Source organism: Bufo gargarizans, chromosome 3 (assembly GCF_014858855.1).
Source record: "Bufo gargarizans isolate SCDJY-AF-19 chromosome 3, ASM1485885v1, whole genome shotgun sequence".
NCBI lineage: Eukaryota > Metazoa > Chordata > Amphibia > Anura > Bufonidae > Bufo > Bufo gargarizans.
The window spans coordinates 596,644,941-596,659,007 of NC_058082.1; the positions used below are offsets into that span (position 1 = coordinate 596,644,941).

The 14,067-nt window shown below is 46.9% G+C and overlaps 1 protein-coding gene across 4 annotated transcripts in view; it reads left to right on the plus strand.

Annotated features, from left to right (window-relative positions):
* The window catches only part of ITSN1 (intersectin 1), a 132,830-nt gene that overhangs the window by 45,854 nt on the left and 72,909 nt on the right, over nt 1–14,067 (plus strand). For all 4 annotated transcript variants that reach the window (XM_044284451.1, XM_044284452.1, XM_044284453.1 and 1 more), the window contains 11 exons: nt 1,592–1,688; nt 2,322–2,422; nt 2,775–2,838; nt 3,135–3,272; nt 5,868–5,980; nt 6,202–6,464; nt 7,718–7,867; nt 7,952–8,092; nt 10,117–10,204; nt 12,758–12,897; nt 13,066–13,193. In XM_044284451.1, the coding sequence (XP_044140386.1) occupies nt 1,592–1,688; nt 2,322–2,422; nt 2,775–2,838; nt 3,135–3,272; nt 5,868–5,980; nt 6,202–6,464; nt 7,718–7,867; nt 7,952–8,092; nt 10,117–10,204; nt 12,758–12,897; nt 13,066–13,193 (1,423 nt within the window). The remainder of the gene's footprint in view (nt 1–1,591; nt 1,689–2,321; nt 2,423–2,774; nt 2,839–3,134; nt 3,273–5,867; nt 5,981–6,201; nt 6,465–7,717; nt 7,868–7,951; nt 8,093–10,116; nt 10,205–12,757; nt 12,898–13,065; nt 13,194–14,067) is intronic.

Here is a 14,067-nt window from a genome sequence, read left to right on the forward strand (position 1 = left end):
CAGACAGCAGAAATTATCTGCATTTTTTAATGGGGCTTACATTTTCCTGTGTGCCATATTAGGGGGGGAATGGTATACCCCTTTACAATTCTATGGTGCCATCCCTCCTTACTGTTGAAGAATAAATGGATGCCTGGGTGCCACCCTTGTCAGTGGGGTGTCTCTGTGCAGTATTGGCACTGATTGGGCAGCGTCGGACCACACAGGGACAGGCCCCCAATTGGTAACCGCTAGCCGTCAATTTATTCATAGGAGGGATAATGGAGGAATGGCCCAACACAGATTTCTAATCAAAGATTCTCCAGAATTGTCATCATCGGGAATACAAGTATTTGCCAGAGATGTCAGGAGAGGTGACGGCTCCTCCTTCATATATAGATGTGGAGCGGCGAGTACCACATTATGCGATCGCGACTTCAAATATTCAGCATTGCTATTAAATTCTTGTACAAATGATTTTATCAGAATCAATGCTGATCCAAGGAGAGAGAGAGGGGCGACCCTGTTCCCCCGGCCCGGCAGTGCTCTTTACCCTACTGTATGGTAGATGATTTGCTTGGTACATGGTTCTTATGCCCGGTGTGATAACTTGTCAGGGTACTTTCACACTTGCGTTGTGAGGATCCGGCAGGCAGTTCCTTTGGCGGATCCGGTAATTTGTATGCAAACGGTTAGCATTTGCATCCGGATGCGGATCCAGCTGACAAATGCATTGAAATACCGGATCAGTCTCTCCGGTGTCATCCGGGAAAACGGATCCGGTATTCATTTTTACAGGATTCAGTTTGCCGGAACACGTGGTACCGGATCCGGCATTAATACATTTCAATTTCCAGCAAGTGTTCCAGAATTTTGGCTAGAGAAAATACTGCATACGGTATTTCTCCGGCCAAATACCGTAAGGCCCCTTTCACACGAGCGTGACTGATTTGGTCCGGATGCGTTCAGGGTGCGTTCAGTGAAACTCGCACTATTTTGCAAGAAAGTTCAGTCAGTTTTGTCTGCGATTGCGTTTGGTTGTTCCGTTTATTTCCGCGCAAGTGCAATGCGTTTTGATGCGTTTTTCACGCGCGTGATAAAAAACTGAAGGTTTACAAACAACATCTCTTAGCAACCATCAGTAAAAAAACGCATCGCACCCGCACTTGCTTGCGGATGAAATGCGTTTTTCACACAGCCCCATTCACTTCTATGGGGCCAGGGCTGCGTGAAAAACGCAGAATATAGAACATACTGCGATTTTCACGCAACGCAGAACTGATGCGTGAAAAACAACGCTCATGTACACAGACCCATTGAAATGAATAAGTCAGGATTCAGTGCGGGTGCTGTGCGTTCACGTCACGCATTGCACCCGCGCGGAAAACTCGCTCGTGTGAAAGGGGCCTAAGAGTGACTGAACTGAAGACATCCTGAACGGATTGCTTTCTATTCTGAATGCATTGGGATAAAACTGAAGTGTTTTTTTTTCTGGTATTGAGCCCCTAGGATGGAACTCAATACCGCAAAAGAATAATGCTAGTGTGAAAGTACCCCAATACTCTAGTAGTATTTCTATGTGTATCTCACTCTTGGCTCTCTGTATTTGCAGCCACATTGCCAAAGAGTTCGTCATTCGGCCGTTCTGGTGCCGGCGCCCAAATAAACGCTAAGACCCTGCAGAAAGCCCAGTCGTTTGATGTGGCGGTGTAAGTAAGCCCCTGTCTGTATAATAGTCTCCGGTGAGATTGCTGTAGATGAGTGAACGGATGCGATAATATAACATTTTATATTTAAAGGGGTATTCCGGTTACTACAAGTGAACTCCTTACTAACTGATCAGTGGGAGTCCAACTGCTGAGACCCCCATCATCCCAAAAATGGGGGTCCTGTGCATCCATCAGGATGGAGAGGCAGGCCGAGCATGCACCCTGCTGCTCCGTTCATTCTGTATGGGATTTCCGGAGATTACTGAAATACTCCTTTATTGCTATGTTATCCCCTATCCACAAGATTGGTGGGGATCCTACCACTGGGACCCCCACTGATTGAGAACGGGTTACCCTGCTGCTCGGCACACCCAAAATGAACTGAGCAGGTAGGTCGGACATGTGAACCGTCGCTCCATTCAGCCCTGTGGGAGTTCTGGAGCAGCAGGGCACAGGCTCAGCCTGCCACTTCATCAAGATATGGGACCCCAATTTTTAAATTGGTTTGGGAGTCGCCGATTAGACATCTGCCAATCATTCAGCTTTCCGATAACTTGTAGTAACCACAATACCCCTTTATAATGGGTCCATCTGTCCCTCTTCTATTATTTTTTGCCATTTTCCCTTCTACAGGACTCCTCCAGTGCCAGAATGGGCCGTACCTCAGTCTTCGCGGCTGAAGTATCGACAGTTGTTCAACAGCCAAGATAAAACTATGAGTGGCCATCTAACAGGTAACTTACAGTATTTTTCTTGTAATACTTCTGGTCCAATCCTTCATTTCATTCGTATGCCGGTGAAAGCCAAGAGCTCATTCAGTTACAGGGCGTCTCCACGACTCCATAAGCCGCATGCATAGATATACCCAGCATGCATGTCCGTTTCAGTAAGCTGCGGACCCCCTTTATGATCTCTGTGTACTTGAATAGGGCATGTGGATTCGGGGTTGGCATCCCCCTTAAAGGGCTTTTCCAGAAATGTCAATAGTGTAGTCGTGGAGGTGCCTGCCTATCAATATAATTTCTATTATATGTCCAGATATAATATCCAGATGAATAACAGATTATCATGATTTTTCTTTTTCAGGTCCTCAAGCAAGAACTATACTTATGCAATCTAGTTTACCGCAGGCCCAGCTAGCTACAATATGGTAAGCGTGTGATATCTCTGGTATAATAGATGTTGTATATGGCGCCATGGTGCTCTCTGCTCGGCTGTGTGTGCTTAAAGGGTTTTGCCCACCTCGCACAATGGCAGCATGTCGCTAGGATATGCCACCAATGCCAGACCTCTGGGACCCGCGCCCATCTCCAGAACGAGCCCCCAAAGTGAACGAGGGCGCACCACGCAAGCACAGCCACCCTCCGTTCACTTAGATGGGAGCGCCGGCTATCCTGCAATCCTCATTTACTTAAGTATATTCTACTTTCTTTTGTTCTGTTACAGGAATCTTTCTGACATTGACCAGGATGGGAAGCTAACAGCTGAAGAGTTTATCTTGGCTATGCACTTAATAGACCTCGCTATGTCCGGGCAGCCGCTGCCGCCTGTTCTGCCTCCAGATTACATCCCTCCATCTTTCAGGTGAGCAGCACATGACTCTGACATTAGATCATATACATTGTCGTGGCTCTGTGTCGCCCTGTCTTCCCCCTCCAGCTTTAGTTGGCGTCCATTGAGATCTGTATGTTGCCTTGTATCGCATGGACACCAGTGGTCTGTGTTGACAACAAGTGTGCCCAGCTTTTTCTGTGGCTTCAATAGAATTTGGAAGAGCCATGGATCTGTTAATTCCTTTCAAAGATCTGGCGGGCAGTGACCACCTCACCAGACGGGATGGCGATCAGGGGGACCACATTTTGGTGATAGATGCAAGTCCACCTCTGGGACCTGCACCTATCTATGGAATATCCTGCAGAATATTCCTTTAATGGGCTTTACTCGACATTGCCGTCGAGGATCTACACCAGGCATGCTCAACCTGCGGCCCTCCAGCTGTTGTAAAACTACAACTCCCACAATGCCCTGCTGTAGGCTGACAGCTCTAGGCTGTTTGGGCATGCTGGGAGATGTACCGTATTTTTCGCCCTATAAGACTCACCGGCCCATAAGACGCACCTAGGTTTTTGGGGAGGAAAATAAGAAAAAAAATATTTTTAACCAAAAGGTGTGCTTTTGGTGGGTTTGGAACTAATGGTCGTCTGTGGATGGCACTATTACTGGGGGATCTGTGAAGGACACTTATGGGGGGGATCTGCGGATGGCACCTATGGGGGGACCTGTGGATGACGCACTGTTATGGGGGGACCTGTGGATGACGCACTGTTATGGGGGGACCTGTGGATGACGCACTGTTATGGGGGGACCTGTGGATGACGCACTGTTATGGGGGGACCTGTGGATGACGCACTGTTATGGGGGGACCTGTGGATGACGCACTGTTATGGGGGGACCTGTGGATGACGCACTGTTATGGGGGGACCTGTGGATGACTCACTGTTATGGGGGGGACCTGTGGATGACGCACTGTTATGGGGGGGACCTGTGGATGACGCACTGTTATGGGGGGGACCTGTGGATGACGCACTGTTATGGGGGGGACCTGTGGATGACGCACTGTTATGGGGGGGACCTGTGGATGACGCACTGTTATGGGGGGGACCTGTGGATGACGCACTGTTATGGGGGGGACCTGTGGATGACGCACTGTTATGGGGGGGACCTGTGGATGACGCACTGTTATGGGGGGGACCTGTGGATGACGCACTGTTATGGGGGGGACCTGTGGATGACGCACTGTTATGGGGGGGACCTGTGGATGACGCACTGTTATGGGGGGGACCTGTGGATGACGCACTGTTATGGGGGGGACCTGTGGATGACGCACTGTTATGGGGGGGACCTGTGGATGACGCACTGTTATGGGGGGGACCTGTGGATGACGCACTGTTATGGGGGGGACCTGTGGATGACGCACTGTTATGGGGGGGACCTGTGGATGACGCACTGTTATGGGGGGGACCTGTGGATGACGCACTGTTATGGGGGGGACCTGTGGATGACGCACTGTTATGGGGGGGACCTGTGGATGACGCACTGTTATGGGGGGGACCTGTGGATGACGCACTGTTATGGGGGGGACCTGTGGATGACGCACTGTTATGGGGGGGACCTGTGGATGACGCACTGTTATGGGGGGGACCTGTGGATGACGCACTGTTATGGGGGGGACCTGTGGATGACGCACTGTTATGGGGGGGGACCTGTGGATGACGCACTGTTATGGGGGGGACCTGTGGATGACGCACTGTTATGGGGGGGACCTGTGGATGACGCACTGTTATGGGGGGGGACCTGTGGATGACGCACTGTTATGGGGGGGGACCTGTGGATGACGCACTGAAGTGATTAAACATGCCCCCTCACTCCTAATTTTACCGTACATCCTAACAGCTTCTGTACAACGCAGACCGGGCGCCCGACGCGTCACTCACTGACGTCACGTGCCTGCGCCGCCTGCTTCATTCATAAAGTAGGCGGTGCAGGCAAGTGACATCAGGGAGTTACGCCGGACGGCCCGCCTGCCTGCCTGCATTCTACAGAAGCTGTTAGGGTGTACGGTAATATTAAAAGTGGGGGGGCATGTTTAATCACTTTTAATTGAATGAGACATTTTATATTTGTATAGTGCAGCACTGGAGCTGCGGGGCCGGAGTACAGTGACTGCACTGGCCCCGCCGCAATTGCCGGCCCCCAGCTCCTCCTCCCAGTCCCTCCCCGCTCGCTCATACATCGCAGCCTGCGATGTAAAAAATTTCAGCATTCGCCCCATAAGACGCAGGGGCATTTTTTCCCCATTTTGGGTGGGGGGGGGGGGGGGGGGGTGCGTCTTATGGGGCAAAAAATACAGTAGTTTTGCAACAGCTTTTGAACCTCAGGTTGAGCATGCCCGATCTACACCGATGAGCCATATTATTAAAGGTGAAGTGAAAAATATTGGTTCCTGATCATGTGGATGGGACATGTACCATCTACTTAAACGGTGTGTTTTGGTGACAAAAGGGGGAACTGCACAGTATTAGGTTTGAATATTATGGCTATTATTTTTTGTTGTTGTTGTTGAGCAGGATGCATACGGACCGAGGTGGAATTTTATTTTTTTTCTGGTGTATTTAATAGGCGGGTTCGTTCTGGTAGCGGCATATCCATGATGAGCTCGGTGTCTGTAGATCAACGTTTACCCGAAGAACCAGCGGAGGAGGAGCCGCAGCCGGCCGACAAAAAACTGGCAGGTACATAAATATATTCTTGGTCCTGTATCTTGGTTAAAAGGGATTGTCCAACCCTTTACAAGTGAAGCCCTGTGTAGCAGCACCCATCTATCTGTACACACATTATCAGGAGAGTTGGGGTGGGGGGGCCATAAAGTGATGGATTATCGTAATCACTAGAAGAAGTTGTTGCGAGTACATGGAAATCGAGCAGCCATGACCGTGCATGTTTGTTCTTTCAGTGACATTCGAAGATAAAAAGAGGGAGAACTTTGAGCGTGGGAACCTGGAGTTGGAGAAGAGGCGGCAGGCTCTACTGGAGCAGCAGCGCAAAGAGCAGGAGAGATTAGCCCAGCTGGAGAGGGCCGAGCAAGAGAGGAAGGAGCGGGAGCGCCAGGAGCAGGAGCGAAAGCGCCTACAGGAGCTGGAGAAGCAGCTAGAAAAGCAGCGCGAGCTGGAGCGGCAACGAGAAGAGGAGCGGAGGAAAGAAATCGAGCGGAGAGAGGTAACGGATTTTCGTGGTCTTTTGCCTTAATCAAGCTGTCATATCAAGTCTAGTTCATTGGCTGAACAGCGTATTGCCATTACATTTTGTCGAAAATGAGTCCGGCCCTTTAACAGGAACAGTTTGGAGATTTAGGGGAAGATACTTGTCTTTATGTTAACTCCCCTCTTGCCAAACACGGCCTTCTGTCATCTCTCCCTGCATAGCTTCCAGGGCTCCATGCGGGGGAAGGATATTTTCTTGATGTTAGGCCACTTTCACACTGGCGTTTTGGTTTCCGTTTGAGATCCGTTCAGGGATCTCACAAACCGTTCAAAACGGATCTGGAGGCCCATTGTAGAAATGCCTATTCTTGTCCGCAAAATGGACAAGAGTAAGACATGCTATATTTTTTTTTTGCGGGGCCACGGAACGGTGCATCTTTTGCGGCCCCATTGAAGTGAATGAATCCTCAACCGAGCCGCAAAAAATGCGGCTCTGATGCGGACCACAACAACTGTTGTGTGCATGAGGCCTTTATCATACTTTTAGCCGTAAACATTACTTTTTATCAATTTTTTACAAAAACTTATGATTTGATGCAAAATTGCACGCGCCATGCAGTATAAGGTGCTGGATGACTTTTTTTTTTACAGTGTTGTAAGTTGTCCACTTAAGGCTACTTTCACACTAGCGTTCGGCTGTCCGCTCGTGAGCTCCGTTTGAAGGGGCTCACGAGCGGACCCGAACGCTTCCGTCCAGCCCTGATGCAGTCTGAATGGATGCGGATCCGCTCAGACTGCATCAGTCTGGCGGCGTTCAGCCTCCGCTCCGCTCGCCTCCGCACGGCCAGGCGGACAGCTGAACGCTGCTTGCAGCGTTCGGGTGTCCGCCTGGCCGTGCGGAGGCGTGCGGATCCGTCCAGACTTACAATGTAAGTCAATGGGAACGGATCCGCTTGAAGATGACACCATATGGCTCAATCTTCAAGCGGATCCGTCCCCCATTGACTTTACATTGAAAGTCTGAACGGATCCGCTCAGGCTACTTTCGCACTTAGAAATTTTTCTAAGTTATTAATGCAGACGGATCCGTACTGAACGGAGCCTCCGTCTGCATTAATATGATCGGATCCGTTCAGAACGGATCCGATCAAGCGCAAGTGTGAAAGTAGCCTCAGAAGGTCTGTTGGTATGGAGGTATAATATGATGTCAAAAATGTCAATTGTCATGACGAAAGAGTTAACTTAAAGTTGCATCTCTCTCATAATTAGGCTGCAAAGCGAGAACTAGAACGTCAGCGACAACTGGAGTGGGAAAGGAATCGGCGCCAGGAGCTCCTGAATCAAAGAAACAAGGAACAAGAGGACATTGTGGTCTTGAAGGCAAAGAAGAAGACTCTCGAGTTTGAGCTGGAAGCTTTGGTAAGTTAAAGCACAGAACCTGTCACTTGTCAGCCCCTGACCAAATGCTTCAAGTCTAAGATGTCCTTATGCTTCTCTTTAAAGAATGACAAAAAGCATCAGCTGGAAGGAAAACTTCAAGACATCAGATATCGTCTCACTACTCAGCGGCAAGAGATAGAAAGTACGAACAAGTCCCGAGAGCTGAGGATTGCAGAAATCACACATCTACAGCAGCAGCTTCAGGTACATGAAGTGTACAGGCTCCTCTCCTACTCTAAAAACGTAATTGAAAGGGCTTCCTAATAAATGGACGTCTTTTTCGTCCTTCGTTACACCCGCACCTTTTTTCTAAACTAGAAAAAGATGGAATAGTCTTTAAAGGGGGGTCTGTTATATTTGGAGTTTTCACCATGCTGAACTGCTGACAGCACTAGGCAGGGGTCGGGGAGAGCAGGACAAACATACCTTTTGCAGAGCTTTTATCATCAGCAAGTGTGCTTTCACACTTGGGGCAGAGGATTCCTTCGCCGGAACGGCCTGCCTGATCCGTCAAAACGTATGCAAACTGATGGCATTTGTCAGATGGATCAGGATCCTGATCCGTCTGACAAATGCATTGACATGCCAGATCCGTCTCTCCGGTGTCATCCGGAAAAACTGATCCGGCATTTATTTATTTTCATACTTTTTGCGGTCTGAGCATGCGCAGACCTCAATGCCGGATCCCTTTTGCCGGAACACTTCAAGTGGGATCCAGGATTAATGCAGGTCAATAGGAAAAAATGCTGAATCTGGCAAGTGTTCCAGAGTTTTGGATGGAGATAAAACCGTAGCATGCTTCGGTATTATCTCCGTCCTGAAAAGGCAAAAAGACTGAACTGAAGACATCCTGATGCATCCTGAACGGATTGCTTTCCATTCAGAATGCATGGGGATATGCCTGATCAGTTATTTTCCGGTATTGAGCCCCTGGGATGGAACTCAGTACCAGAAAAGAATAACGCTAGTGTGAAGGTACCCTAATAAAGTGGATATGAGGCTTTTATTTTGCCAGCTTTTGCTTCTGCAAGTGCCCAGGAGGCGGAGTTTCACAAGAGCACTTCACAGTGAAGCTCCACCTCCAGGACACTTAAGGAGGAGAATCTGGCAGAGTGAAAGTTAATATACACACTACTCCTGATAATAAAAGTTCCACAAAAGGTATGTTTGTCCTGATTAGTGTTGAGCGAAGCAAGCTCTGATGCTTCATCCGAAGTCTCGGAATAATACTCTATGGAGATCTGTGTCCGTGCAGTCTTTGAATGTATGGGCTCCGATGAGCCGAAGTAAGTAAGTTATTCATGAAGTCGCACGCGACTTTGTTGAAATAACTTCGGTAGTAAATTTTCAAAACCACTTTAAAACTTGAAGCCAAACTCTGCTTCGGTTCCGACTAGTACCTCGGTTTCAAGTTTTTTTTTAAAGTGGTTTCGAAAATTTACTACCGAAGTTATTTCAACAAAGTCGCGCGCGACTTCATGAATAACTGACCGGCTCATCGAAGCCCATACTTTCTAATACAGTATAGTTCTATTCCAAAGTTTCGGATTAAGCATCCGAAGCTTGCTTCGCTCAACACTAGTCCTGATCTTTCGAGCCCCTACGTAGTGCTGTCAATCAGTTTAGCATGGTCAAAACTGCTGACAGATCCCCTTGGGGAAAAAAAAAAAACTACATTTATTTTGCAGTGGTCCACATGTTTGCAGCATAACCTAATGGGAAAGATTTAGGAAGGTAAAAGAAAGATTAATGTATAAAAACATGCTCCAACTGTTTAAAGTGATAATGAATTGAGGTTTGCATGTACAAAAAGGAAAAAATATTCTTCCTACGTTTTAAAAATGTTGCAGTTGCCTCCCTCTAGTCAGTTCAGACAGAGCGAAATTGTACCGCTTTGTATGACTGAATTCACTTGATGTAGAGGTTGGCAGAGTGTAGCGGTCCTCCATGTACTTGCCATGGTAATGACATGTAATCTATGGAAGCGACACATCACGGGAGCCTGGCAGCTGACAACGCCCAGTTTTCAATATTGTCCATACATTTCTAGTAGGATTAACAGAGGGACAGCACAATGCTGAGTTGTAAGTAGGGATGCTCCACAATTGTTGTTTCATGGTCAGCTGATGGATACTTTACCACTAGTTTGGATTTTCTCCCTTTGAATTGTAAGTTTGTTAATGTGGTGTAAAAAAAAAAAAAAAAAAATGTATTTATTTTCTTTCCAGGAGTCTCAGCAGCTGCTTGGAAAATTGATTCCTGAGAAGCAGATACTGAACGACCAGCTAAAGCAGGTTCAGCAGAACAGTTTGCACAGTGAGTATTCGTGTGTTCCGTCACAATGTCTCAGGAGGCCCTGAGGTTTCTTACTAGTCTTAGTAATATGTGAGCTAATCCTCAAAGGCTAGAGGCTACATCTGTTCTGTGCGCTTCTTCTTTTGGTCCTCTTGGGTGGCTTAACCCCTTCCCAAAATCCGCCGTACATGTACATGCATTTGAGCAGCCGGAAACCTGGAAGTGCGCGCTTGGCAGGCAGGAACGCCTTCCCCGGGTGGAGATCAGGGAATGCGCTTCCAGTCTCGTTACTTGAATATTACAGTTCAGGCCAGCAGATGGCAGTACTGAATTGTAATAGAGCTATTTCTATATAGGATACTGGAGAAAATTCCATTACTTTATACAAATTGCAATCTAATGATGAATTTGATCAATTGAATTTTGTGGTCCACTTGGGGACCTAAAAAAAAAAAGTGAAAAAATATAAAAATTTAAATTCGCTCCCCTTTCCCCAAAATCAAAGTAAAAATACTTAAACAATACAAACAAAATTCAACATCATGGGCATCGCTATGTGTCAAAACACCCGTACTATTAAAATATTAAAAAACATATTCCATATGATGGAACGAAATAAAAAGAAATGGCTGATTGGTGATTCCCCATTTTTCAACACTTTACCTCCCCAAAAAAATTGAATAAAAAGCAATCAAAAAGTCATAGTATTATCAAAAACTACAGATCCTCCTGCAAAAAATGAGCCCTCACACATCTCCGTAGACATAACTATAAAGAAGTTATGGGGGTCAGATTATGGCGATGAAAAGAAAACAAAACATACTGTGTGAAAACAAAAAATACTAAGTATTAAAAAACACAAGACAAACTTAACATGTGTGGAAGTGAGAGCTGTAAAAACAAAACCCATAAAACTGTAGGAATTATTATTATTTTAGTATTTTTTCACTATTCCCCCTAATATGGAATTTTTTTCCAGCTTTCCACTACATTCTATGCAATATTAAATGGTGCCATTAGAAAGTACAATTTGTTCCACAAAAAACAAGTCCTCCATATGGCTATGTGACGGAAAAATAATAAAAAGTTATGGCTTCCGGAAGGCAGGGAGTGAAAAGCAAAGATGCAAAAACAGAAAATTGCTGCGTCAGGAAGGTGTTAAAAGGGTTGTCCACTTTCAGTAACCCTAAGTTCACACTTGAGCGTTTTACAGCGCGTTTGAACGTGCTGTAAAACGCCCGACGCATAAACAAGTTCTTGAGCTTTTTTTTGGGGCGTTTGTTCGCGCGTTTTGGCCCATAGACTCATTGGACAACACTGCAGTCAATCACACAAACGCGCGTCAAACGCGCGTTTACTATTGCAAAAAACGCGCATATAAACGCGCGACAAATACGCGCGTCTCAGAAACGCTCAGGTGTGAACCCAGGGTAAGGAATAGAGCAGAAGTTACCTAGCAATTCCAACCCTGCTGCTTTGTTTCTTTTCCTGGCTTGGCTCTAGTTAGCCGGCTGCAGCTGCGACGTCATGTAGACACCACTCGACTGCTGCAGCCAATCGCTTGTTTCAGTGGTGAACAGATGAGGCCAGCGATTGGCTGCATTGGTCTTGTATTGTCGAGAGGATATCACCTCTGCAGTCAGTCACTGGTTTCTATGGTGCATAGAGGAGGCCAGTGATTGGCTGGAGTGATCACGTGTTGTCAAGATGATGTTACCGTTGCAGCCAATTACTGGTTTCAGTGGTGCACAGAAGAGGCAGAGTTTGTATCGAAATCCATAGCGTGAATACTGTAGGTTTACCACAAATGTCACCCTCTTGATTACAAAGAGTGAAACGCTCAGATTTAACATCTGCACTGTACATCAGGCTATGTCCGGATTCAATTGTGGATTATTATTTTTTTCGTAACGTGGATGAAATTCTGTAAAATCTCATCTACTTTGTTGTATGGATTTTCCACACGCAAATCCACGGAGTATCCACCACGTGCAACCACAGCCGTACAGAGTCACAAACCCCCTACATAATCTTTGCATCTCTCTGTAATATACCAGAAGGGAACCAAAAGTGGACAGCTTGTTTAGGGTTAAAGATCCTCCAGAGATGGGTAATTTGGCATCACCCTGTATCTGGAATTATGTATAGGTATCGCCCTATAGGTTGTTTTTTTTTCTGGACTTTAATATTGATGACCTATCCTCAGATTAGGCCATCGATATCTGATAGATGGGGGGGTCTGACACTCCACACCCCTGTCGAACAGCTGTTTGGGCGATGGCTGATCACAGCTTCCATTCAAACCTTCTGCTTCCTACATTTTATAGTTTCCAGTGCCATGGCTGCACAAAACATCTGATCAGTGAGGGTGCCGGGTGTCAGACCACCATCATCACGGAGTGCTGACCGATTACCATGGCAGGAGGAGGCACTAGAGAAAGGCCTCCAGACCTGCCATGTGCCCAGAGATATCGTGCACGTCTACCCAACCACCATGGTCATTCACCCTCAGTGTGGGTATAGCACTCCTATCTGAGAGACATATTCACCATTGGATTTCTGAACTGTCCCCAGGAGACTCCCTCCTTACACTAAAGAGAGCCTTGGAAGCCAAGGAAATCGGTCGCCAGCAGCTCCGAGAACAACTGGATGAAGTGGAGAGAGAAACCCGGGCAAAACTTCAAGAGATCGATGTCTTTAACAACCAGCTAAAGGTAAGGGTTGTGCAGCTAGGTGTCGTGTCCTGTGGAGGATGGCGTCCAGCTCTGGGATTTGTAGTCCTGTCCATTTAGAATAGCGGTATATTTCTGTCCATCTTCATCTTGATCAGATCCGTATCCCCTCTGTTGACGTCTGGTAACCCAATCACTGTGTCTTTGCAGGAGCTGCGGGAGATGCACAGCAAGCTGCAGCTGGAGAAGCAGAAGGACATGGAGGCTGAGAAGATGAGGCAGAAGGAGCAGGAACGTCGGATGTTTGAGCTGGAGAAGCAGAAGGAGGAGGCTCTCAGGTAGAATACTCTCTTGATGGCTCTGTGACCGTTTAAAGGGGTCCTCTCACTACAGCAAATGGCATTTATCATGTAGAAAAATTTAATACAAGCCACTTACTAATGTATTGTCATTCTCCATATTGCTCCCTTTGCTGGCTGGATTCATTTATCCATCACATTATACACTGCTTGTTTCCATGGTTACGACCACCTGCAATCAATCAGTGGTGGTCGTGCTTGCACACTATAAGAAAAAAACACTAGCCTATGTGAGCTCCCACAGATCCGGCCACCATATAGGCTAAGCCCTTATTCCTATAGTGTGCAAGCATGACCACTACTGATGGATTACAGGGTGGTCATAACCATGGAAACGAGCGGTGTATAATGTGATGGAGAAATGAATCCAGCCAGCAAAGGAGGCAATATGGATCATAACAATACATAAGTAAGTGGCTTGTATTAACTTACTCTACATGATGGATGCCATTTGCTAGTGAGACAAGTCTTTGACCGTAGAGCCCACAGTCGCCATTGACTGTAGTATCTAAGGGGTTAAAACTATCAGACCCCTCTCGGCTATGGTGCTGCAATTTTCTTCTGAATTTCTGCCTTAAATAGGAGCCTCATCAGAAGTCCGAATGTAAAAAACGCTGTACTGCGGTTGTAAAGGGGTTAATCGGAATGTATTATCTATTTAAATTTCACGAATTGGATGTAAAGGGGTTTTCTTAGATATTGATGGCCTGTCTGTAGATTAGGTCATCAGCACCAGATCGGTGGAGGTCCAGCACACGGCACCACCACCGATCAGCTGTTGCTGGCGCCAGAATGAAATGGTGGGTGGAGCTAGGGGCAGAAGGCTCCACCCACTTGTAGTAGCTGTGTTGAC